Source organism: Bufo bufo, chromosome 3 (genome assembly GCF_905171765.1).
Source record: "Bufo bufo chromosome 3, aBufBuf1.1, whole genome shotgun sequence".
Lineage (NCBI taxonomy): Eukaryota > Metazoa > Chordata > Amphibia > Anura > Bufonidae > Bufo > Bufo bufo.
Genome location: NC_053391.1, coordinates 103,873,748 through 103,899,681, shown reverse-complemented (window position 1 = coordinate 103,899,681; position 25,934 = coordinate 103,873,748). Strand labels below are relative to the sequence as shown.

Below are 25,934 nucleotides of genomic sequence, written 5' to 3'. Positions count from 1 at the left end.
CGCCCTGAATCAGTGTAGGCCTGAATTTTAGATTTCTTTACACAAAATGGCTGTATTTCAAATGGCTGAATCAAACCCCTGTATGTATAGGGGGGAAGGGGGGGATCTCACACGCCCTGAATCAGTGTAGGCCTGAATTAAAGATTTCTTTGCACAAAATGGCTGTATTTCAAATGGCTGTATTTCAAATGGCTGAATCAAACTCCTGTATGTATAGGGGGATCACACACGCCCTGAATCAGTGTAGGCCTGAATTTTAGATTTCTTTGCACAAAATTGCTGTATTTCAAATGGCTGAATCAGACCCCTGTATGTATAGGGGGGATCTCACACGCCCTGAATCAGTGTAGGCCTGAATTAGAGTTTTTTTTTGCCCAAAATGGCTGTATTTCAAATGGCTGTATTTCAAATGGCTGAATCAAACCCCTGTATGTATAGGGGGGATCACACACGCCCTGAATCAGTGTAGGCCTGAAGTAAATATATCTTTGCACAAAATGGCTGTATTTCAAATGGCTGTATTTCAAATGGCTGATTCAAACCCCTGTATGTAGAGGGGGGATCACACACGCCCTGAACCACTGTAGGCCTGAAGTAAATATATCTTTGCACAAAATGGCTGTATTTCAAATGGCTAAATCAAACCCCTGTATGTATAGGGGGGATCTTACACGCCCTGAATCGGTGTAGGTCTGAATTTTAGATTTCTTTGTACAAAATGGCTGTGTTTCAAATGGCTGAATCAAACCCCTGTATGTATAGGGGGGATCTCACACGCCCTGAATCAGTGTAAGCCTGAATTTTTGATTTCTTTGTACAAAATGGCTGTATTTCAAATGGCTGTATTTCAAATGGTTGTATTTCAAATGGCTGAATCAAACCCCTGTATGTATAGGGGGGATCTCACACGCCCTGAATCAGTGTAGGCCTGAATTAAAGATTTCTTTGCACAAAATGGCTGTATTTCAAATGGCTGTATTTCAAATGGCTGAATCAAACTCCTGTATGTATAGGGGGATCACACACGCCCTGAATCAGTGTAGGCCTGAATTTTAGATTTCTTTGCACAAAATTGCTGTATTTCAAATGGCTGTATTTCAAATGGCTGAATCAGACCCCTATATGTATAGGGGGGATCTCACACGCCCTGAATCAGTGTAGGCCTGAATTTTAGATTTCTTTGCACAAAATGGCTGTATTTCAAATGGCTGTATTTCAAATTGCTGAATCAAACCCCTGTATGTATAGGGGGGATCACACACGCCCTGAATCAGTGTATGCCTGAATTAAAGATTTCTTTGCACAAAATGGCTGTATTTCAAATGGCTGTATTTCAAATGGCTGAATCAGACCCCTATATGTATAGGGGGGATCTCACACCCCCTGAAGCAGTGTAGGCCTGAAGTAAATATATCTTTGCACAAAATGGCTGTATTTCAAATGCCTGATTCAAACCCCTGTATGTAGGGGGGTATCTCACAAAGCCTGAACCACTGTAGGCCTGAAGTAAATATATCTTTACAAAAAATGGCTGTATTTCAAATGGCTGTATTTCTAATGCCCGATTCATACCCCTGTATTTAGGGGGGTATCTCACATGGTCTGAACCAGTGTAGGCCTGAAGTAAATATATATTTTCACAAAATGGCTGTATTTCAAATGGCTGAATCAGACCCCTGTATGTATAGGCGGGATCTCACACGCCCTGAATCAGTGTAGGCCTGAAGTCAAAATATCTTTGCACAAAATGGTTGTATTTAAAATGGCTGTTTTTTAAATGCCTGATTCAAACCCCTGTATGTAGGGGGTATCTCACACGGTCTAAACCAGTGTAGGCCTGAAGTAAATATATCTTTGCACAAAATGGCTGTATTTCAAATGGCTGTATTTTTTTGTTTTTAACCCTTGCTTTGTTACAGGAAATTGTCCAATTGTAAATAAGTGTTATATGTTTTTAATTGGTATATAGACTACTTAATGGATTATTGGGAAAGTGTTTCGGTTTGTTATTGATATTTATATCTTGCTTCACTCATATCTTTAATAGAATTAATACAGTACTATATTTTGTGTGGCACAGTACTAGCTTATGTATATCAAAACTGGCTTGCATACTTCAAAAGGATTGGGACCTCTGTTTTAGCTCTGATCTGGTCTGTACACCGATAGCAAACAGATACATTTAATTCAGTTTTGGTCAGTATGTATTTTCATGTTTATTTTTCCAGAAAATATTGAATTAATCATATCAGAATTGAAATGTCTGTTATTCACTAATCACAAATTTTGGAGACATGAAAACTCTATAGATGATTACAAGTTATAGTGTCGTCAACATGTTATCAGATATTATATGTCATCTTAAAAGCCATCATCATGGTTGCTTCACTGGATAACATCATAGACTCTTTGTTGTTATACATGTAGTTAGTTGTGCCTCTGGATATCATTCACAAATCTTAAATCAAAAATTCATCTTTTCTACTTCTGTTCTTAGTATTGCTTTATAAAAGTGAATCTATTGGGTCTTGAATCGACTTATACGGAACGGCTTGAGATCATATATTGGCTGCTTCCCAATGCTGAGCTCACATAAGATCTTCCCAACCAGTGGCGAAAGTTTGAAACCATGACCTGTTATAAAAGAGCAAATGTTACAAAATTCTTTATGCACTTTAAGAAATATATGCACAGTGTTTTGTTTTCTAGGACAGCCTCTGAGGGTTTAGTTCATAACCTCCTTCGAACCTCAAAGGAAGAGGTCATGTTCTGTGCCTAACAGTATGTGAACCGACCCTACCATGCAATTCACTGCAGTCCTAGAGTGTGTCCATGACTACCCAAAGCCATTTATCCTAAGACACATAGGTTTGAATAGAGTCAAAATATGTCCTCTCATGAACCTATGATAGCAAAAGCGAAATACGCTGTGACATAAGATATACAAGACTAAGTTACATTGTCAAGACCAAGACTCTATCAAGAATGAGCCATTTTGGAGTGAGGACAACTCCATTGTTAGGCAAAAGTACTGTAGGGGAACAACAGCGACAAAATCTCTTGACCTGACCTGCATTACCACCCCGAGCTTTTGGCCATCACCTGGGATAAATGCACATTGTGAAAATCTGAAGAAACATACAGTCGTGGCCAAAAGTTTTGAGAATTACATAAATATTGGAAATTGGAAAAGTTGCTGCTTAAGTTTTTATAATAGCAATTTGCATATACTCCAGAATGTTATGAAGAGTGATCAGATGAATTGCATAGTCCTTCTTTGCCATGAAAATTAACTTAATCCCCAAAAAAACTTTCCACTGCATTTCATTGCTGTCATTAAAGGACCTGCTGAGATCATTTCAGTAATCATATTGTTAACTCAGGTGAGAATGTTGACGAGCACAAGGCTGGAGATCATTATGTCAGGCTGATTGGGTTAAAATGGCAGACTTGACATGTTAAAAGGAGGGTGATGCTTGAAATCATTGTTCTTCCATTGTTAACCATGGTGACCTGCAAAGAAACGCGTGCAGCCATCATTGCGTTGCATAAAAATGGCTTCACAGGCAAGGATATTGTGGCTACTAAGATTGCACCTCAATCAACAATTTATAGGATCATCAAGAACTTCAAGGAAAGAGGTTCAATTCTTGTTAAGAAGGCTTCAGGGCGTCCAAGAAAGTCCAGCAAGCGCCAGGATCGTCTCCTAAAGAGGATTCAGCTGCGGTATCGGAATGTGCCACCAGTGCAGAGCTTGCTCAGGAATGGCAGCAGGCAGGTGTGAGCGCATCTGCACGCACAGTGAGGTGAAGACTTTTGGAAGATGGCCTAGTGTCAAGAAGGCCAGCAAAGAAGCCACTGCTCTCCAAAAAAAACATCAGGGACAGATTGATGTTCTGCAGAAAGTTTGGTGAATGGACTGCTGAGGACTGGGGCAAAGTCATATTCTCCGATGAAGCCTCTTTCCGATTGTTTGGGGCACCTGGAAAAAGGCTTGTCCGGAGAAGAAAAGTTGAGCGCTACCATCAGTCCTGTGTCATGCCAACAGTAAAGCATCCTGAGACCATTCATGTGTGGGGTTGCTTCTCATCCAAGGGAGTGGGCTCACTCACAATTTTGCCTAAAAACACAGCCATGAATAAAGAATGGTACCAAAACACCCTCCAACAGCAACTTCTTCCAACAATCCAACAACAGTTTGGTGAAGAACAATGCATTTTCCAGCACGATGGAGCACCGTACCATAAGGAAAAAGTGATAACTAAGTGGCTCGGGGACCAAAACGTTGACATTTTGGGTCCATGGCCTGGAAACTCCCCAGATCTTAATCCTTTTGAGAACTTGTGGTCAATCCTCAAGAGGCGGGTGGACAAACAAAAACCCACTAATTCTGACAAACTCCAAGAAGTGATTATGAAAGAATGGGTTGCTATCAGTCAGGAATTGGCCCAGAAGTTGATTGAGAGCATGCCCAGTCGAATTGCAGATGTCCTGAAAAAGAAGGGCCAACACTGCAAATACTGACTCTTTGCATAAATGTCATGTAATTGTCGATAAAAGCCTTTGAAACGTATGAAGTGCGTGTAATTATATTTCACTACATCACAGAAACAACTGAAACAAAGATCTAAAAGCAGTTTAGCAGCAAACTTTGTGAAAACTAATATTTTTGTCATTCTCAAAACTTTTGGCCACGACTGTACTCTGAATATTATTTTATGAACTGCCAACTAATCGAGACTAACAAATCTCCCTGACATACTGGTTCATCCTAGCTCAATATCTAGTATCTACTATGAGATTTCTGCTTATTTATAATTGTATATGGGTGTTTTGAGTATTTTTTTTTAAATTAAAAGTGAATTTGAATTAGGTGCCTTTTGTGGATTTGCAGTAAAATAAATCGACTGACACTAAGAAGAGGAATATCCTAGTAATATCCTAGACAATCTAAGATTCAGGACATTATCTCTTACCTGAAAATCCAGATCCTATGACAATGTTTTTGTGGACAGGATGGTAGTCCAAAATAAAATTGCAGTCTGGTGTATTCTAGGAAAGGAATGGTTATTTAAAATCTGTGAGATAAAAGTTGTAATATAGCATTGATAGCAACAGAAAGTTACTTAACTTTATACAAAAATGTCAGCTACAAAAAATTGTCTAACACAGAATATAGTATGTGTGTCCAGATAGACGTGTATGTATGTGTGTATGAGGACTCAAATAGATTTCATATTGTATCACTTTAAATTAATGAACTACTTATTGCATTCAGTAAGAAAATGAAATGCACCAAATTTATCACAGTCCCAGCTTTTTAGGATTAACCCCCACCTGTAATCATTGCAGATAGCCATGACCATGCTATATAGATATTGGATCTATATACTTGGCAGACAAATCTTAGACCTTATTCACATATCTGTGACCATTTTTTGTCCATAATAAAACGGTCAGTGTTTAATCCAAGATGTCTGTGAAAGGCTTATTTTTGGTCTCTGTGTCCATTTATTGCCCACCATGTGTTAGACATATTCCACGTGCACTGCTAGGCTAAAAAAATATGTTTCCAGAGGATCTCCTTCTAATGGTCAGTGAAAAACACTGACAAAACATGGATGCCATCTGTCAGTGGTTTTCATGGATCCATATACTTTAATGGGTGTGTTTGGTCTGGACTTGGTATGTCTTCATTGTTTTTCCACCCATGTAATACAAGGAGGTGTGAATGAACACATTCAAATCAATGGATCTGACGGACGTTAATCACTGACGTGTGGAAAAGCCATTAGGACTGATAAAAGATGGAGCTCAAGGTAGCATTCATTGTAAACGATGAGGCTGTAAAAACTGTATTACTTTGCACAATCTAGCAGGCGATTGTCGGGAGGGAATCGTATCTTGCTCGTTAGTGGAGGAGACCGCTGCTATTACATGCAACAATCCCCTCCACAGCATGGGAAGGAGTGATCGTTATGCCATCGCTTGTCCCCATGCTGTCTAGTTGTTTGCCAGCAGCAGATCGTGGTTACCCAGCACGATCTGCTGCCAGAAAACGAGGATTTTTAAGCATGCTGAAAGCTTTAGATTGCCCGATGAACAAGCATTTGATCATTTATTGGGTAATTGGCGGCAGTATTGTTAACGATTGTTCCTGTGAACACTGGTTAACGATAAACTGGCCTACAATTGGCTAGTCTAAAACAGCCTTAACATTTCAGTTGACAGGAGTCCTTCATAGGCAACTCTGTGTGAGCCGAAACATTTTTATTGATACAAATGTAGTGAGGCACAAGTCTTTTAAAGGGAATCTGTCACCATGATCGTGGACCATTACCTGCAGTATTACCTCAGTAGTACTCCAGATAAGGATTCAAGGTCACCATTCCATTCCCCCAAGGTGAGTGGTCAAAGTTGAGCTAAAATACACAGTCTGGACGGCTGTGTTGTGCTAACATAATGGAGAGGACTCCTGTGTGCATGCACAGCAGTCCTGACAATTTATTTCAGTGCATCTTTGAGCGCTGACAGTGGGGTAACGGGGGGCAGTAGGAAAATAAAATAAAGGGATCTGGAATACTTATGTGTTTTACTACTGTTTTAGTACTGTAGATAATAGTCCAAAATAGGGTTGACAGATTCCCTTTATACCAATGCCTCATGTACAGTATGCAACATAGGGGTAGGTATACTATAAATTATGCTGAGAAGCAGTTATTAGATTAAAGCATAGTATTGAAGATGTGCGATCCAGTTTCACTCTAATATTTTACATGTACTGTAGAATCTATTCTTTTTTCCCCCCTCTGGTATCCGCACTCCTCCCCATTCAGCCCAGGTGATTTTAATTAGCAGGAGACTGCATAAGGGTGTATAAATTCCTACCACCTCTCAGTTGGAGTTCCAGAGAGCATGTGATAAGGTGAGCTTTGCCAACTGTTCACATGGTTCAGTGCTGTGCGGCGGCCATTGTTGCTCTGGTGCTGTGCTGGTGGGTTGGTCGGGCCCAGTGCCAGGGTGGCTCTGCCAGACAGCGGGGGCATTGTTTGGCTGCTGGGGCCCGCTGCCTATTGGTGCAGTGCTGCGGCGCCGGTCGTCGCCGCACAGCGCCGCGCCAAATTTAGAGTAGCTTCCTACTCGAGGAGGCATCCTTGTCATGGTGAGTGGGCCTATGCTTTTTGATCAAATTGTATACCAATGCCTCATGTACAGTATAAAACATAGGGGTACGTATACTATAAATTGCGCTGAGAAGTGATGTTAATTATGCTAAGAAGCAGTTATTAGATAAAAGCATAGTATTGAGGATGTGCGATCCAGTTTCACTCTTATATTTTACAGATTCCCTTTAAGGCGTGCACCATATATGCTCTTGTTATTGTCCTGTGCTGTGCTGCTGACATCTTACATTTAAACCTTAGAATTATCCAATCAGAGCAGTCGAGGCTTGTGTAGATGCTGTGTCCCCTCATTGTTCACATAGGCACAGCAGCTATGCCATATGCCTGGTACTGAAGCTTGTCCAATTCATACGCAAGCCTTACACCATGCTGATCACTCGGGTCCTAGAGGTTGGACTACTACTAATCAAACACTAACAATAGAATTAACATTAATTGGGTTGTCCAGTCTACTAAAAAGTTACAGCAATGTTGTTTTGTCTTAATAGAAAACTCTTACCCATCAGACTTTATTATTAGTTTTGGCTCTGACCCTGCCGCAATCAGCAAGGGGAAAGACGGGAGGAGGATGGGGATGAGGTTGTAGTAGTTCATGGTGGCTGTCCTCACTTTAATGCTTCCTGGGGCTGTGCAGTGAATGGAGGATGCACCCTTTCTTCCCTCGGGGTATACCCTGGTATTGGGACTCCTGCCTGGTGATGGCCAGACAGGACACCCTGGTCATGCAGGCAATGCAATGGTGACAGAAGTGCAGATGTTGAGAGCAAGGCAACAAGGAGTCCAGTGTAAGATAACAAGTCCAACAACTTTACTGAGGTATTCTTAGCATATAACACTTGTCAGTCTCTTCCCCAGTTAGTCTTCCCCAGTGAGCAAATGCTGCGGGGAGGAACAGAGCAAGTGGTCCATTGATAGGGACACGCTCGCGTCATCAGGAGGAATGGCTTAAGTGATAAGTCACTAGGGTGCAAGGCTTAGGCAGCAGGGGGCATGGCCTGGACTGCATGTCAAGGGGGCACAGCTCGGCATCACATCTCACTCATCGCAGCCGCGTTGCAGCCACAGAGCAAGTCGCTGTAGCTGGCCAGGTAAGTTAATGACACGTGCACTTCCATTCTCATTAAAACTGCAGTTCCTACTGTAGTGTCCAGATCTTAGATCAAATGGGCAATCGCTCTCCTAGGTTTGGTGAGTGCAGAAGCAATATATCCTTTTCACAAGCAGCAAAGTCAAAAGCATACATGTGTGTTACCCTTGCTATCCGACACTGTCCCTTATGGTCATAAATAACCTATAGTTTCTTTGCTTCCTTCTCTCAGAGGTTTGGCGCTTGGTTTCACCATGGAGGACACCTTGTAGTAGGCCTCACACTGCACAGACCCATGCAGCTCCTCAGACTTCAGCTGCCAAGGCCAGATTCACTGGCTGATGCTATCAGACTACACAGCTCCTCCCTCAGCTCTTGGAATCATATAACACAGCATTGAAAATACACTAACCCTTAGTTGTAGATATTCACCCCTTTAGCAGTGAATTAACTGATCCGCAAGATGTCCCATCTGCCCATCACATTATCTCTCCTCCAGCTTGGCTCCACTGGGGTTGCCTCACCCTATTAAATGGAACATGATCACTGACGGAACTGTCTGTATAATGAATGCTGCCCCAGGCAAGCAGACACATTGCCTGCTCATTTCTTCAGTAAAAGCACACTATAGTGCACCAAATGACCACTGCTTCATTTACTAATCCGAAGACTGCACTACTGATCCCATTCCATCTAAGAGGTGATGGTAGAATCCAGAAGTGAGATCACATTATCAGCAGACGGGACACCTTGTCACAACACTAGAGGCTGTACTCTTCCGGTCACATGACCCTCAGGGACAACAGGGATCAGAGTAAAAACTGATGGGTATTACTTCTCTATGATGCTGACAGACCGGACAACCACTTTAAAGTCTTAATTTGAATAGAAGATTAAATTCCACAGATTCAATAGCATATACTCACCGTATACATACACTGTTCTATCACGGCAGGCTTGGGGTGCAAATCCGGAAGGTACTGGCTAATAAAATTGCACAGTATTTTAATATCATCAATTTTGTTGGGTTTGTCCTGAAGCTCACGCTCTTCAGGGTCTGCCTCATTTCCACCATGAAAGCAAATCTGTGACAGAGGAATGGACATAAGACACAATCTAAGCCACTATGGGAATGACATGGTAGCACATGGGGCAGATAGAGTGGTGTGTTAGTGCTGTAAAGCTGTGCTAAAAACTGGTGACTTTCTTGTCCATATTTATCAAACTGCTGAGACAATGCTGAGTTTTCTGTACTCTGACATCGCTCAAAATATATTTTATGTTTTACAATACAAAATTGTATATAATTCGTCATTGTTTCTTCAATAGTACCAAAAAAACTGTTCCACTGTACATTATGGAAACTCAGTTCCATTGACTAAGTCTGCCAGCAGTTTTGACCATGCTAAACTGCTGATAGTACTAGGTAGAGACTGGGGAACTTTTGTGGAGTTTTTCTCATCAGGAGTATGAAACATTATTTTGCTAGATTTTGCTCCAGAAAGTTCTTAGAGTGGGGCTTCACAGTGAAGTTCTCTCTGTTCTCTGCTTCTTCAAAGCCCCTCATCTCCGCTCTAAGTAACAGCTGTAGCATCCAACCAGGAGTCCACTGCAGCTATCACTTATAGTAGAGATGAGGGACTGTAAAGCAGCTCAATGCAGAGAGCACTTGACACTAAAATTCTATCTTCAGAGCACTGTCAAGAGGAGAATATGGCTGAATAAAAGTTCATATTATCACTACTCCTGATAAGAAAAGCTCCACAAAAGGACTGTGCTCCCCAGCCTCTTTTTGGTGCTCTCAACAGTTTAGCATGTTTAAAGATGCTGACAAACTCCTTTTAAAGTGATTGATAACTTTAAATTATTAGCGGCAAAAGTGCTAGAAACAGTACATACAGTACATACAGCTAGTATTAGGTGTTATTAAACCACTGCTTGCTGGTGCTGAGATTCCAAAATAGCCACTGATGGTCATATGGCCAGCCCCACCTATCAGTGGCACCCAATCACTTATGCTGAGAACTAGCGATTGCAGTGCCATCAGGCAGGTAATATGATCTGCTAATAAACATAAATTAGGCATACTAAACCATTGGACATCGGCACCAATGGTTTAATAACACCTGTTACTAACTGCATGTATGTGCTGTTCCCTGCCCATGTGTAGCTAGTAATATATAGTGTACAACCAGTTTTAAAAAGAGTTTAGATGAATTCTTAAAAGTAAACAACATTAATGCTTATGAAAATGTGTAGAAATTATTTCCTTCTGGGATTCGCGTCCCCACCTATCCCTTGGTTGAACTTTATGGACTTATGTCTTTTTTCAACCGTATTAACTATGTAACTATGTAAAAATAACACCTGCTACTAACTGCATGTATGTACTGTTCACAGCCCATGTGCAGCTAGTAATATATAGTGGACAACCCCTTTAAAGGGGTTGTCCATGCTCTAGATATTGATGATCTATTCTTAGATCTATCCTTAGAATAAGTCAGATTATAGAATAGCAGCAGCCAGTGAAATACCACAGAGGACGTAAGAAAATATGGTTTGCTAGATTTTTCTTGGGTATTGTTGCCTTGATTCTAGCTAGTCCTCCAACTACAGCAGACAGGGTCTAAATATTAACTCATATTTACTATTTTCCTTCTTTACCGTTCATCCCCATCTAAACATGTGCTCCATGGATAATGCTACTAAGTGTGTGTCCTGTGCAATGTATGCATGCCTTCAAGAGCCATTCGATGGTGAATACATTTGCACTAGATGCAATCATATTGCATATTTGGAAGCCCAGATCTTGGATCTAAATAAGCAGCTTGAAATACTTAGGGTCATTGCAAATCTGCAGAAAGTCTTAGATCTCACTGTGCAGGTACTAAATGGGGTCAGTGAAATGGAGGTGGGAGGAGGACAAGATCAGGATTATCAGGTCAGCAGTTGGGTTAATGTAGGAAGAAGAGGTAAAGGGAAAAGTGCCCGGGAGGCTAGTCCTGAGCTGGAACGCCCTAGTAAATATCCCTGTTTGGCTGATATTAGGGATGAAAGCCCAGGGCCAGCAATACTGCAGCAGGGCTTTTCTCCTAGCAACAAGGAGGATAACCGCTGCAGGAAGGATGGTATAATGGTATGGATGTACTAAAAGCCCCAGCATCACAGATATCAGCTCCTTTCTCTTCTTTTGTATAAGCAGAGCTAAAAACCCATTTAGTAACTCTGCCTTTTCCTTATCTTCAGTGACTACCCCCACCCCCCCTACCATTATTTAGGGGACCTACCTGCTCGTACCATGGTTTTTTAGCATTTATATATTTAAAAAAAAAAGGGATTTGTTTTGCTCTCTTTTGCTACCTGCTGTTCGTTTTGTATTTTTGCTGTATTGTGGTCACTATTACCTAGTGTTTCTCGAACAGTAACATTTACAACAAGCTCTGCATCATTAGAAATTACCAGATGTAACAGAGCATCGCCCCTAGTGGGAGCTTCTACAAACTGGCCCATAAAGTGGTCCTGCAGCAAGTTGAGGAATCTTCTCCCTTTTGCGGTTCAGCCAGAACCATGAACCCAGTCAATGTCTGGGAAGTTAAAATCTTCCATTATGACCACTGTACCAGCCTGTGCAGCCTGCTCTATTTGGTTATACAGTTGCAGTTCTATCTCTTCTGTGATGTTAGGGTGTCTATAGATTACACCAAGTATTATTTTTTCAGTGTTTAAAATTCCACCTATAAGGTTTCAACATCCGCACCCACAATTGCCTCTTTTACACTTGTCTTCAGATCACTCCTCACATACAGGCACACACCACCACCTTTTCTATTGACACGGTCCTTCTTAAATAGTGTAAAACCCTCAATGTTAACAGTCCAGTCATGTGAAGAGTCCAACCATGTCTCAGCCACACCAACTACATCTATGTGTTCTTCTAGTACCATAGCCTCCAGCTCCCCCATTTTTCTAGCTAGACTTCTGGCATTTGTGAAAATACATTTTAAATTACTATTACCTGTAAAGTGAATATCCGGGATTTTTTGGTTACCTTGGTTGATGTTTGTATGTAACAGGTTCTTGTTACCAGCAGTTCTATTTTTCATCGTTGTATAGTTCTGCCCAGTCTTCTCCCTACTTTCCTCCCTAACCCCAGCCCCCATTAAATTCCCACTCTCCCCTCCTATCAACCCCTTATTGGTATTACCCCCCACCCTCCCCCCAGATCCTAGTTTAAAGGGCTTCTGTCACCCCACTAAACAGTATTTTTTTTTTTTGGTTACTTATAATCCCTATACTGCGATTTATGCATACATACTGTAATTAATCATTTTCATTCAGCAGATTCTGTTAAAAACTTACTTTTAAAATATGCAAATTACCTTGCTACCAGCAAGTAGGGTGGCTACTTGCTGGTAACAGCCGCATCCTCCTATCCTAAAGACGCCCCCTCCGCATGCTGATTGACAGGGCCAGCGGACGGGATCTTTCTCTGCTGGCCCTGTTTGCATTCAAAATCTGGCGCCTGCGCCGTACCTGTCTTAAGTCGGTGCAGGCGCACTGAGAGGAGGACGCTCGCTCGGTCGCTCCTTCCTCAATGCGCCTGCGCCGGGTGTAGATGTGACGTCATCGGCGCAGGCGCATTGAGGATGGAGCGGCCGAGCGAGCGTCCGCCTCTCAGTGCGCCTGCGCCGACTGAATACCGTTACGGTGCAGGCGCGAGATCTTGATAGCAGACAGGGCCAGCCAGAGAAAGATCCCGTCCGCTGGCCCTGTCAATCAACATGCGGAGGGGGCGTCATTATGATAGGAGGATGCGGCTGCTACCAGCAAGTAGCCGCCCTACTTGCTGGTAGACAGGTAATTTACATATTATAAAAGTAAGTTTTTAACAGAATCTGCTGAACGAAAATGATTAATTACAGTATGTATGCATAAATCGCATTATAGGCATTATAAGTAACCAAAAAAAAAAAAAAAAGTTTAGTGGGGTGACAGAAGCCCTTTAAAAGCTCCTCCAGCCATCTGGATGGTATAAGGAGTGCATCAAAGGTCAGACAGATGCTGGTGGTAGGGGACTCTATTATACATAGAGCATGGACAACATTTAAAGGGGTTGTCCATGCTCTAGATATTGATGATCTATTCTCAGATTTATCCTTAGAATAAGTCAGATTAGAATAGCAGCCGCTGGTGAAATACCACAGTGGACGTAACTGGATGCAGACAGGTCTGTCCACTGTGTCATGGCTGTGCCTGTTTATTGCATCTCAACTGCTTTTCAAGTGAATAGGAGCTGAGCTGCAGTATAGTGCAGAGAATCATTGAGGATCCAAGAGATCAGACCCCCACAATCTGTAAGGAATCTTACATCCTCCAATATGCCTTAACGTAAACTCTTCCAAGGATTTTAGCCTGTGAAGGATTTGACAACACAGAAACAGAATTTAATTTTAGCTTTGTCAATATTTCAGCCAGAATAACATTTCTGAAGATCCCTACAGGGTTAGATATAGACAATACAAACCTGTACTCATTAGTTAATTAGCTGAATAAATCATGGGCAATTATTATGTGTTAATATGTAATTATTTAATTTTCATGCTCATCTCTTTATTTACATACTATTCCGCCTTGAAAAGACACTGAGCTATTCTGTAAGCTCCTACAGGCTGCATTGCTTTAAACCATTGCTGAGCGGAGAACCAACTACATTTAAAGGGGTTATCCAATAAGTAATATCCAAAATGCAAATAGTACATGACAGCAGTGGCATAGCGCGGGTTGCCAGCACCCGGGGCAAGCCATGTATTGTGCCCCCCAACCTGTGGACACGCCCCTTTTTACAGATCATGTAGTAGTCCTATGTAACACCACAGATAATACAGTGATAATTCTCTGAGTACAGATAATGTAGTAGATGGATGTGAGGCCCCAGAATTCAGAACACGCACAGTGTGACCTGAAGTCTGGGGCCAGGATGCGGCAGGGTGGGCCATATTATATATAATGGTCCACTCTGTAAAATGTATAATGGCCCCTCTGTAATATTAGGATATATAATGGGCCATTATATATCCTAATAATACGGAGGGGGCCATTATATATCCTAATAATACGGAGGGGGCCATTATATATCCTAATAATACGGAGGGGGCCATTATATATTATAATAACACTGGGGGGGTCATTATATCTAATAATTATACAGAGGGGCCATTATATATATGTAATAATAATACAGAGGGGGCCATTATATATCCTAATATTACAGAGGGGTCATTATATATAATAATTATACAGAGGGGCCATTATATATTATAATTATACAGAGGGGCCATTATATATTATAATAACACTGGGGGGGTCATTATATCTAATAATTATACAGAGGGGCCATTATGGGGGCATTATATATCCTAGAGGGGCCATTATGGGGGCATTATATATCCTAATATTACAAAGGGGTCATTATATATAATAATTATACAGGTGGGCCATTATATATAATAATTATACAGGGGGGCATTATATATTATACAGAGGGGCCATTATATATTATAATTATACAGGGGGGCCATTATATATAATAATTACAGTATACAGGGGGGCCATTATATATTATAATTGTACAGAGGGGCCATTATTAATGGGCCCTCTGTATAATTATAATATACAGTATAATGGCCCCTCTGTATAATATACAATGGCCCCCCTGTATAATTATTATATATAATGGACCCTCTGTATCATATTTAATGGTCCCCTGTATAATTATAATATATAATGTCCCCTCTGTATAATATATAATGCCCCCATTCTTTCCCCCACCTCCATAGTGCCCCCAGTATGGCCCCTAGTACTTACATAAAAAAAAAAAAAATAATACTCACCTCTCTTCCTAATAATAATACTCGCCTGTCTTCAAGCGTCCCGGCGCAGGCGGTCTGGAACACATCACTGTGCCCTCCTGCGCCGCATCATCACGTCATCTCGCGAGACCCGGCGCAGGAGGTCATGGCGATGTAATCGCGATCTCCTGCGCTATTCTACTACTTCATAGGCTTCAGGCCTGGCCTGAAACTTATGATGCAGAACGGAGGGGATGGAAGCCATAGGCTTCCATCACCCTCATTATACTGCCTGCTGCCTGGTGCCCCCTACAATTTGGTGCCCGGGGCAATGGCCCCCCTTGCCCCCCCTTGCCCCCCCCATGCTATGCCACGCTACTGCGTGACAGTCTATTTCTAACAAACTTAGATCCAGCTCTGTACCACACATGGTTCCAGACATCTCCCCATTCATTGCTGCAATTGCTCTGCTAGATTTATTTCAAGCTGGCAGCTCAAGGGTTGTGCACTTTCTCAGGGAGAATGTCCTTTCTGCTCCAGCTGGTGGCATTTGAATGATGAACAGAGAATTTAGAAAAAGGGTAAACAGCAGGTAGCGCTATACAGATAAATTTTATTGAATAACTTAGTGGCTATACAAAAATTTTACCTACAATTAAAAATGTACTCAGATTCAGGTGCTGGTTTGAAAAAGGTAAAATATTTTTCATGAGACAACCCCTTTAATGCCCATTCAGTTCTTATGGACTGTGTTACAAGAAACCTGCATATTTTGAAGTAGCATTCATAGTTACATAGTTAATACGGTTGAAAAAAGACATAAGTCCATCAAGTTCAACCAAGGAATAGGTGGGGATGTGAATCCCAGAAGGAATTGAGACTCAGATTTCTGCACGTTTTCATAAGCATTAATGTTGTTTACTTTTAAGAATTCATCTAAACCCTTTTTAAAACTGTCCACTGTTCCTGCTCTGACCATGTCCTGAGGAAGTCTATGCCACAGATTCACAGTTCTTACAGTAAAGAAGCTTTGACTAGAGATGAGCGAACTTCTGTTTTAAGTTCGGCGTCTAAAGTTCGGCTTCCGGTTAGCGGAGGATCCCGATATGGATTCCGAATTCCGTTGTGGTCCGTGGTAGCGGAATCAATAATGGTCATTATTGATTCCGCTACCACGGACCACAAAATATCAGTATCATGATGCTGGATTTACCTGGTGTCCCCCTTTACTGGTCAACACCTTGGTATAATTCCAACTTGGAGTTTTGTATAGGTTTTTACGCCCTACTAGGAAAGGTAATAGGACCAACCACAGCTGGACCTCCTCTCTCTAAAGGCTCAGTGCAGCTATATGGTCTGCCTCTACATTATGTAATGTTCTCTTCATAGGCCTAGATAAACATTTAAACAGAATAGTAGCGCATTGATTAGTATTATGTGAGAAGTCCTGACCAGTCACACTACTGGGATGGCACAAGAGGTTGTGGTGCTCTAATTAAGTCATCCCCCCTCCCTCCTCTCTGGTCTGACTTATAGTCTCATAAAGATTGTTAAAGAAGCCTCTCTACTATGCTAAAAGTCCAGAAAGATTGGAAAATAAAGGGTTTTTTGGATGTTTAATATTGATGACCTATCCACAGAATAGTACAAATAGTATTGTAGAGCAGCACACTCAGACCTCTACGACCCCGCCTTGATAAAGGCTAAGATGTAGCCGAAACATAGCTGTCTCGCTTTTACTGCACGCATTCTGTAAGGTTTGTCCAATAAAAGGAATACACTGGAGATGCTGCCGTCACCTTTTGTTTTGTGCTATCCACAGAATAGGTAATCAGTATCAGTTTGGTGGGGGTTAGACACCTACACCAATCAGCTGCAGCTTACCAAGCACAGCAATGTCCATTGGATAGTATATGTGCTCGGTATTGCAGCTCAGCCTCATGCCTAGGCCGTGTGTCTGATGAATGTCATATCACTACTGATCTGATATTGATGACCTATCCCAGTGGTTGAAAACCTATGGCATGGTTGCCAGAGGTGGCACTCAGAGCCTTCTCTGTGGGCACCTACGCCCTGGAAAAAGTTTAAGCCGTACCAATATGCCTTAGACTTTTCCTTACTGGAGATGCTGCCGTCACCTTTTGTTTTGTGCTATCCACAGAATAGGTAATCAGTATCAGTTTGGTGGGGGTTAGACACCTACACCAATCAGCTGCAGCTTACCAAGCACAGCAATGTCCATTGGATAGTATATGTGCTCGGTATTGCAGCTCAGCCTCATGCCTAGGCCGTGTGTCTGATGAATGTCATATCACTACTGATCTGATATTGATGACCTATCCCAGTGGTTGAAAACCTATGGCATGGTTGCCAGAGGTGGCACTCAGAGCCTTCTCTGTGGGCACCTACGCCCTGGAAAAAGTTTAAGCCGTACCAATATGCCTTAGACTTTTCCTTACTATTCATCAGCACAGGGCGCTCTATGAACGGCACAAGCAGCACATTGGATGTAGGCAGGCTATTATAGCTAAATTACAAAGTACATGGAAGATATGCTATATTAGACTGTAGTATTCAGGTTAAATTGGCGTGTTGGTTCTTCGCAATAAATAAGTGGGTTGTAGGGTTGTAGTTTGAGTACACGGTCTCTAAAAGGTTAACCACCACTGACCTATCCTGATGACATATGGTGTTCTTACACAGGGGCCATTGGCTACCCGTGTCCGCCACTGGCCTTACATATCTTCTTTAAGCTCAAGTGGACACCTACATTCAACTATTACAAGCCCCCTAGTGAGGCCTTACTGCATACACGTTTATACAGCTTCCACACTGAACACAATGCTAAATATATCTTCAGTGAGCACCCTCTAGTGACGACAGCCAGCATCCAGAATTTTATCACTTAAGCAGGGGATTTGGAATTGTGTAACTGAAAACAGTATATTGAGATATACCATGAAATCAAATAGCATAGAAGGCTATAGGTACACAGTAAAATATTGCTAAGCAGTAAACCTTACAGTATACTTTGCAAATATACTGGTAAAATAGGCAAACTTCCTACATGATGTCAACTTTTAAAGCTGTACCTTAAATAGCCCTGGATACTCCTGGGAGGGTAGTCCATACACCTCATGCTCTTCTCCATTCAGATTTACACCCAAGAACGTAGGGATGTTCTGCAGAAGTCCAGATCTTCCAGGAATCTTCTCTTTCCAGTAACATACATTGATTCTCAGCGTCTGGGAATGAACCACACTTAAAATAAAGAACATGAAACATCAGTATGCAATAGCGGTCCTGTCACGAAACATGAGAAGTAATGCATGATTTAATAAAGTCTGCTAAATAACTGCCTTATAACTAACTCATACACTGTTGTCATGTAACTACATTACTTAGTGTTATTTAGCATACAATAATCACCATGCAACTTGCACAACCTAAATAATTTATTCTGTCATATGGTAATAAGGAAAGCTGCTTTCTCTTAGAGCCATTGCTTGATTGGAAGATTCAATAGAGTAAAAAAACAATGCAAATGGTACCAAGTTTTAGCAATATAGATGGTGCATGTTAATGTTCTGGATCTTAGGACCAAAACCTAGGAGGCAATTAGAAGAAAAGTGATGTGAAATAAGAAGGAATCTATTATGGGTTATAAATGACTGCAATGTATACATTTCTGCAGGATACCTGATCGTGACAGAGTTGATCATGTCCAATCCTAGTTACAATCTGTCATTTGTATACTGGTAGCATCTATGTTATACAGTACAGCACAGATACATCACCTAGCATCAAAGTAAAGGATATCTGTCAAAAGAATGTTTATTATTAGGCTAGTTTCACACTTGCGGCAGGACGGATCCGACATGCTGTTTACCATGTCGGATCCGTCCTGTGGCTGTTCGCCGTGCCCCCGCTCCGTCCCCATTGACTATAATGGGGATAGGGGCGGAGCTCCGGCGCAGCACGGCGGTGCACGGAGAAAGCCGTCGGACTAAAAAACCTGACATGCAGTAATTTTAGTCCGGCGGCCTTAAGCCGTGCACCGCCGTGCTGCGCCGGAGCTCCGCCCCTATCCCCATTATAGTCAATGGGGACGGAGCGGCGGCCCGGGGGCACGGCGAAACAGCCGCAGGACAGATCCGACATGGTGAACAGCCTGTCGGATCCGTCCTGCCGCAAGTGTGAAAATACCCTTAGGGCACCTATAATATACCAGCAGGGCACTAGGCTTAGGCTACTTTCACACTAGCGTTATTTGCGGCTCCGTCATGGGTCTGCAAAAACGCTTCCGTTACAATATTACTACCGCGAACACCCATCATGAACGGATCCAGTTGTATTATGTCTTATATAGCCAAGACGGATCCGTCATGAGCTCCATTGAAAGTCAATGGGTGAAAGATTTGTTTTCTATTGTGTCAGAGATCTGTCTCGCTCCGCATCCCAGGGCGGACAGAAAAAGTGCAAGCAGAGTTTTGGTGTCCGCCTCCTGAGCGGAATGGTGACTGAACGGAGGCAAACTGATGCATTCTGAGCGGATCCTTTTCCATTCAGAATGCATTGGGGCAAAACTGATCCCTTTTCTACCGCTTGTGGGAGCCAATGACGGATATCAGAAACGGAAAGCCAAAACGCCAATGTGAAAGTAGCCTTAGAGCAACTAAACCACCAGCTTATCATTATGCAGCGGAGGTTTATTGTGCTCGATAGTGTGATTAGATGTTTTTACATCATTTTGTAAAAGAAGTTACCGGAGATGAGTCTGGGACTAATATCAAAGGGCCACCCGCACATGTGTAATATGAAGCTGAAGCCAACAACAGTATACAGTACCTGAAAATTTTTGGTGGTCCCAATCAAAGGATTAGTGTAGTGGTAGAAGTTGCACCGACTAATATCTCATTTTAAAGATGTTAGGGCATCTTTAAAATGAGATATTAGTCGGTGCAACTTCTACCACTACAGTACTTTTTTGATTGGGTCAGTCTGCTACATCTTAGGTAATAAAACTAAGAAATGTATTAAAGGTGAAAAAGCTAAATTTAATGTAGAAAAGTAGCACATTTTTGAGCACCTCTAAGTTTGTGCAAAAGTATTTGCCCTTTTACAACCTGGCTCTCAATGTTTGTACAAAATGAGCAGGCATGGGTGGGAGTCTGCATGGTCTGACAGATTTAAGATGAAGATTCTTTAGATATAAACCCATTGATTGGTTCCAAATCAATTCAGTTCACAGGGTATTGGGATTATAATGCCAGGTAACTCCTGTACTGCTGGTAGATCTCATTGTACCTCATCATAGATCACCAGGGAGCACAATGGAGGTGAGGGCAACGGAAAAAGTGTTTAAATCGGTAGGAAGAATGATAACTGCATTGATCTACTTTGGTAGGACAGTTCAGATAAGGCCAACTTTACTTTTCCTATTGTAGGCTATTTCATTCCTTATCACACCAATAGTCCTCTGTTATAGTGTAATCCTGTTCTTTGGCAAGGTATGAAATCATATGAAATCAATATAATATTTTAGTGTTCTCCAGTTCCCACACATCATTCAGTCGGCTGTAATTGTTTTATTATCACAGAGCAATTGAATACTATGTATATTCTGTAATGTTCTCTGTAATAAGCGGATGATTTGTGCAAATTAATATGAACAAAGGCTACAAGAGATGATGAGGGAGAAATGATGGAAGCTTTCTGATATATACAGATTCATGTAAATTTTAATGTAAAGTCATGATGGCTCCGTGCAATGAAATAGTTATTGTCAGAATGTATTGCAGTATGATGCATCATTATATTGTTACCACTCTGATTTGTTACCCCAGGCATTATATGAAAAATGAATGTCATACATGCAACTTGGAGGACATGGCAGAAAAGTAGAAAAGGAATTAAAAGAATATAATAAATTATTCTTTCAAGCAGAACGCAGCAGGTTATGCATTAACAACTGAAGGTTGTGCATTTTACGTCTTTTTTTTCATATATGTGCCCCCCTCACACCAGGTCTAAAAAAGGGAGTGGGGAATAGAGTGGGTCAGCAGGCTAGTCTCATATATTATTTTCTATGCCTGTCTTTGGCATAGAAAATGTTCTACATCTACACCAGCAAGGAAGCTGGCGTAGATTTAGACTGGTGGTTGATGCACTGAAGGTATGTAGATCCCAGCGCTGGAGGGGTTTTTAAGACTGGCATCACTGGCCTATGAAGAGGCTTCCCCTCATTGGAGCGCAGTGGTCTATGCAAACAGCTGATTGGTGGGGGTGCCAGGAGTGGTACCCCACAATCAGATATTGATTACCTATCTTGAGGATAGGCCATCCGTGGGGCTCACACATCTGGCACTGCCACCAATCAACTGTTTGAAGAGACCATGGTGCTCCGGTCCCTTCACACCACACCCAGCACAGTGCAGTACAATGTATAACGGCTGCACTTGGTATTGCAGCTCAGGTCCATTCACTTGAATGAGACTGAGTTGCACATAGGCCACGTGACCGATGAACGCGACATCACTGGCCTAAGAAACGTCCGCAGCGCTCACTAGACAGGGGATAGGCTATCAATATTGAAATCCCTGAAAACCCTTTTAAAAGGGGATGTATACAATACCCATATATAACCAAATGTATGCAAAAAGAACATAATCTTGTGCGTGTACGCTCACAAATGAGAAAGACATTTATGTAATGTAACATCATTATCTGTGCCACCTATATTGCTGATCAAAGTGCTTTCAATCACTCTAAGAGCATTGTCAGATCAATCTATAATAATTCACCTCTTTAGAAGAGGTTCATAAATTAGGAAATCATCTACAGTGTCTTGCTCATTTAATGGCAACCAGCACCGGTTAAGATAAACGACCCTGTAATTTCGCTATCTAGAGTGTTCATATAAAGGGAAAAGCAATCCCTAAAGGTGCTTGGAAATTGACAGGCTTACAACACTTGGGCTTTGTGTTGTTACTTATAAAGAATCTCAAGGCTGCTACTGGAAAAGAAACGGGACGGTAATATAAGCTGTTTGTTGGTGGAAGAGCTTCTAACACATTGCAGTGATATATATTGCCCTGGGGAGGATGACAGTCCCAGAAACCTTTTAAATGCAGTTCTGTTTCAAAGAATCATACTGTAAATCAAATGAAAAGGTAATAAGTAATTCCTCTACTCGCCTGCTTGAAAAAAAATGGTTTTATGATAGATGCCAAAATGTTTTAGCAGTAAGGCTCAGGAAATGTAATTTCTCACCTTCAGAGGTAGTTCAAGGCCAAGAGGGCTAAGCACTTTCTGGGCCCATGGGCCTGCAGTGATGACTAATTTTTCGGTTTCAAAAACACTAGAAGCAGTTGTCACAGTCACCACCTGTCCAGGCTGTACGTGTGTTACTTTTTCCCCATCTCGGATTACTCCACCCATTTTTTTAAACTGTTCCTGTAGGAGAATCACAGAGACATTCATGTTTAGATAGTGTCAGACTGTGCACGGACACCCTCCTTCCCCAACTGGTAACACCCATCTAGACCTTAATGGAAGACTGCTAGTAATTCATTCATAAACTTATAGTAGGGATTATAGAGGAATGGCATACCATACAGTCATATAGATGCTCCAGAATTCTTATTATATGAGAAATGTAAGTACACAGTTATTAATACAGACATGTCACAGAGGTGACAGGTCCTTTTTAAAGGAATTGTCTTGGATTAGAAAAAAATGAATAGGCCTGAGCTGCAATACTAGATATCCTTCATGGTTGTGGAGATTCTGGATCTAAGGTTGTCCATACACCTTCAATACTCATCAACTGAACGTTTCTTCTACTGAAATCTGCAGTATCTCTCCCGATTTCCCCATGCACATACAGGCTTGGCTCAGCTTAGTCTGTAAGAATTGTCACTGGAGACAGATGAGAAAGCCGCTGCCAGACACCACTATTGGTGGTTTTTCTCCCTGGAGAGTTAAAGGTTTGAGTGCTGAAAGCCAATATTCCTCATTCTTCTCTCCACAACATCACGTGTTGGGCCAGGGTCAGGAGCTCCCCATACACATTAGATTATCGTCAGACTCTGCTGAAAGTGCTAGGTTCAGCCAAAAATACCCTAATGTGTATGGAGCCTAAGGGGATCTGGAGTAATTTGTTTCTAGGATGGTGGTTATTTTATATTATCATTGTAAAAATTGTCATGCAAGTGTAAATTGATGCAGCTTTGGTCACATCTTTTTGCGATCAAAGCTGCCTCACTCATTGGGAAATTTAAAGGGAACCTGTCACGTTGTACATGGTGTTTGAACTGCAGGCAGCATGTTATAGAGCAGTAGTAGCAGAGCAGATTGATATATAGTTTTGTGGAAAAAGATTCAATAAAAATTGTATTTTATTCATTTATATTCCTCCTCATTTGGGACTTTGAAGTCCAGGAGGCGGTCCTATCAGTGATTGACAGGTATCTCTGTATACACAATCATAGAGGGAAGGCTGTCAGTCACTGATAGGACCGCCTCCTGGACTTCAAAGCCCAGAATGAACAGGGATTGAAATGAATAAAATACAATTTTTATTGAATCTTTTCCCGCAAAACTATATATCAGTCTACTCTATAACATGGTGACGGTGGCTTACATAGCATTTTCATTGTGACATAATCTCTTTAAAACATATATATTCACTATATTAGGGAATTGTGTATAACTTTAATATATACAATTTTTTTTTTGCATTTGCATTTCACATGCCTGTGATAAAAGGAACAATTTTGCTAAGAATACATTAGGGAATTGCTGTTTATGCAGTTCTGTGCAGGAAGCTGAATGAAGGCAAACACAGTACAGAGCAATAGTCACCCTGTGTGCCACTGTATGGCACTTTGCAGCACACTGGATTTTAGAGCTGCCCAAGCAGCAGTTTGACCCCATAGACGTCTAGGCTGTATAGCATATAGCCATAATGTAGCCATGTGTGAATTTGACACCAATAATTTGATCAAGGCTGATTAAAAAAAGTATACAATAATAATTTGATACACAAAAAGTAAAAAAATGCTAAATCAGAATACTAGATTTCTAATTTTATTTTTAGTGAGTCCTAATCTATTATCTTTGATATTCGCTGTGTTGATTGCAATCTACATTGCAGCCAGAGTCAGTATATTGTAATCATATACAAGGAGCAAAGTGAAATTAAACATAGAGACAATTCGAACTTTTATACATCAAATTATTAAGAACAACCCTTTTAATTTGTGTGGGCGATTAATTAGATATAGATCAAATATATTATAAGGAAACGTGTTTACATTGATCCAGTTTTTTTTTTTTCTTTCATTAGATGAACTCTGAGCAAGTGAAACAGAACTTGGCTGCAGTCTGGTTGTGTCTCTATAGAGTTATGTTGCTCTTTCCAGCGTAAAACAAAGAATTATTTATGAACAAAGCAATTTCACACTTTGGATACGTTCTCTCTGTAGAATGAAGACACGTCTGCACTGAAAATGAGATTTCTTTTTTCTTAGGCATAAATATATTTTAATCATTAGCTAATCTAATTAGGGGAACACTCCAATGTGTATGTAGCAGGGGACATGCAATGTTTATTTGTTAACTTGTATAAGGATGTATAATTATGTGTACATGACTTGATGTTCCATGTAGTCATTATGTAGCTCTCCGATGAATATCAATATGGGAAGTTCTTACCGTACCTGCACAGCCCGTAAGGCTTTGTCGGCGCTCAGAACTCCACCATCATGGTCACAGCAGACAACTTCTCCAGGCTTTAGTAAAAACCCTGGATATTTCTGCATGAATTCCTCTTGCGTCAGAGTGCCCCATGACATTTGTCCTTCTTCCATATTCTTACATATTAACTCAAATTCTTCATTTCCAGTTGGGGCTATGACGACAATGCCTGTTTTCCTGTGGACATATTATAAAATGGTCTAAAAACGCAGAAAAAATAAATAAATAAATCAGATTAACTTTAGAAAAGCAATGTATGAAAAGTATGTTAGGAGCTTACAGATCAGCAGAAAAAAATATTGGACTCGAGATAGATTTATGTTTTTTTTCCAGACACCGTGGAACTCTTGTCCACAGGCTGTTTCTGGTATAGCAGCTTGGTCAGCCTTCACACTGCTTTTCACTGTATGCTCCCAGCACGTATGACATATTTATCCTGAACACCTGACGAAGGATAAATAGTGTCCTTTTGGCCTTCATCTGCCTTGTATACATCAGTATAGTATTTTTCCTTTTGTATGTGCTGCACTATTCTATACAGAGGCATACAATAAAAAATATATATTACACACTATACAGTACCTTTTTTTAAAACAGTAGCATATGCCAGAGGCGTTCACTGGATGTATATATACATTGGGAAACCCTCTTGATGTATACTTCTAATGCACCCTCCACTCTACTCACTTGTCTGGGGATCATGAGGTAGAGAAAAAGAAACAAAATAATTTCCAATTTTATGAATTATATGTGGTTGTATGATTTTATATATTTTTATATATTTTGTAATCAATTTTAAAATGCATAATTAGGGTGTATCTATATTTATTCCAATTGGGGTGTGTCTATTACTATATATAAATGTATTATGAGTTGACTGGCATTGGGTAACCCAGTGGATAGTGCACCCTCCAAAATATCAGTGATAGAGAGGTAAGCCACTATAATATCTATACAAAATATGACCCTATGTTGGTGCATTACCTGCTCTTTCTTCCATTCTTATTAGCTTGTGCTGGGCTTTTTCCTCCCAAGAGACCAATTGCCAATGCGCTC

The 25,934-nt window shown here is 41.1% G+C and overlaps 1 protein-coding gene across 1 annotated transcript in view; it reads right to left on the bottom strand.

The window, feature by feature from the left end:
- Nucleotides 1-2,186: 2,186 nt before the first annotated feature.
- PIPOX (pipecolic acid and sarcosine oxidase) overlaps nucleotides 2,187-25,934 on the bottom strand; it is a 153,682-nt gene continuing 129,934 nt past the window's right edge. Inside the window, exons 3-8 of the mRNA XM_040423415.1 lie at nucleotides 24,842-25,055; nucleotides 22,392-22,574; nucleotides 18,212-18,364; nucleotides 9,198-9,356; nucleotides 4,977-5,052; nucleotides 2,187-2,634 (exon numbers count right to left, since the gene is read on the bottom strand). Coding sequence (XP_040279349.1) covers nucleotides 2,519-2,634; nucleotides 4,977-5,052; nucleotides 9,198-9,356; nucleotides 18,212-18,364; nucleotides 22,392-22,574; nucleotides 24,842-25,055 — 901 coding nt within the window. The 3' untranslated portion in view covers nucleotides 2,187-2,518. The remainder of the gene's footprint in view (nucleotides 2,635-4,976; nucleotides 5,053-9,197; nucleotides 9,357-18,211; nucleotides 18,365-22,391; nucleotides 22,575-24,841; nucleotides 25,056-25,934) is intronic.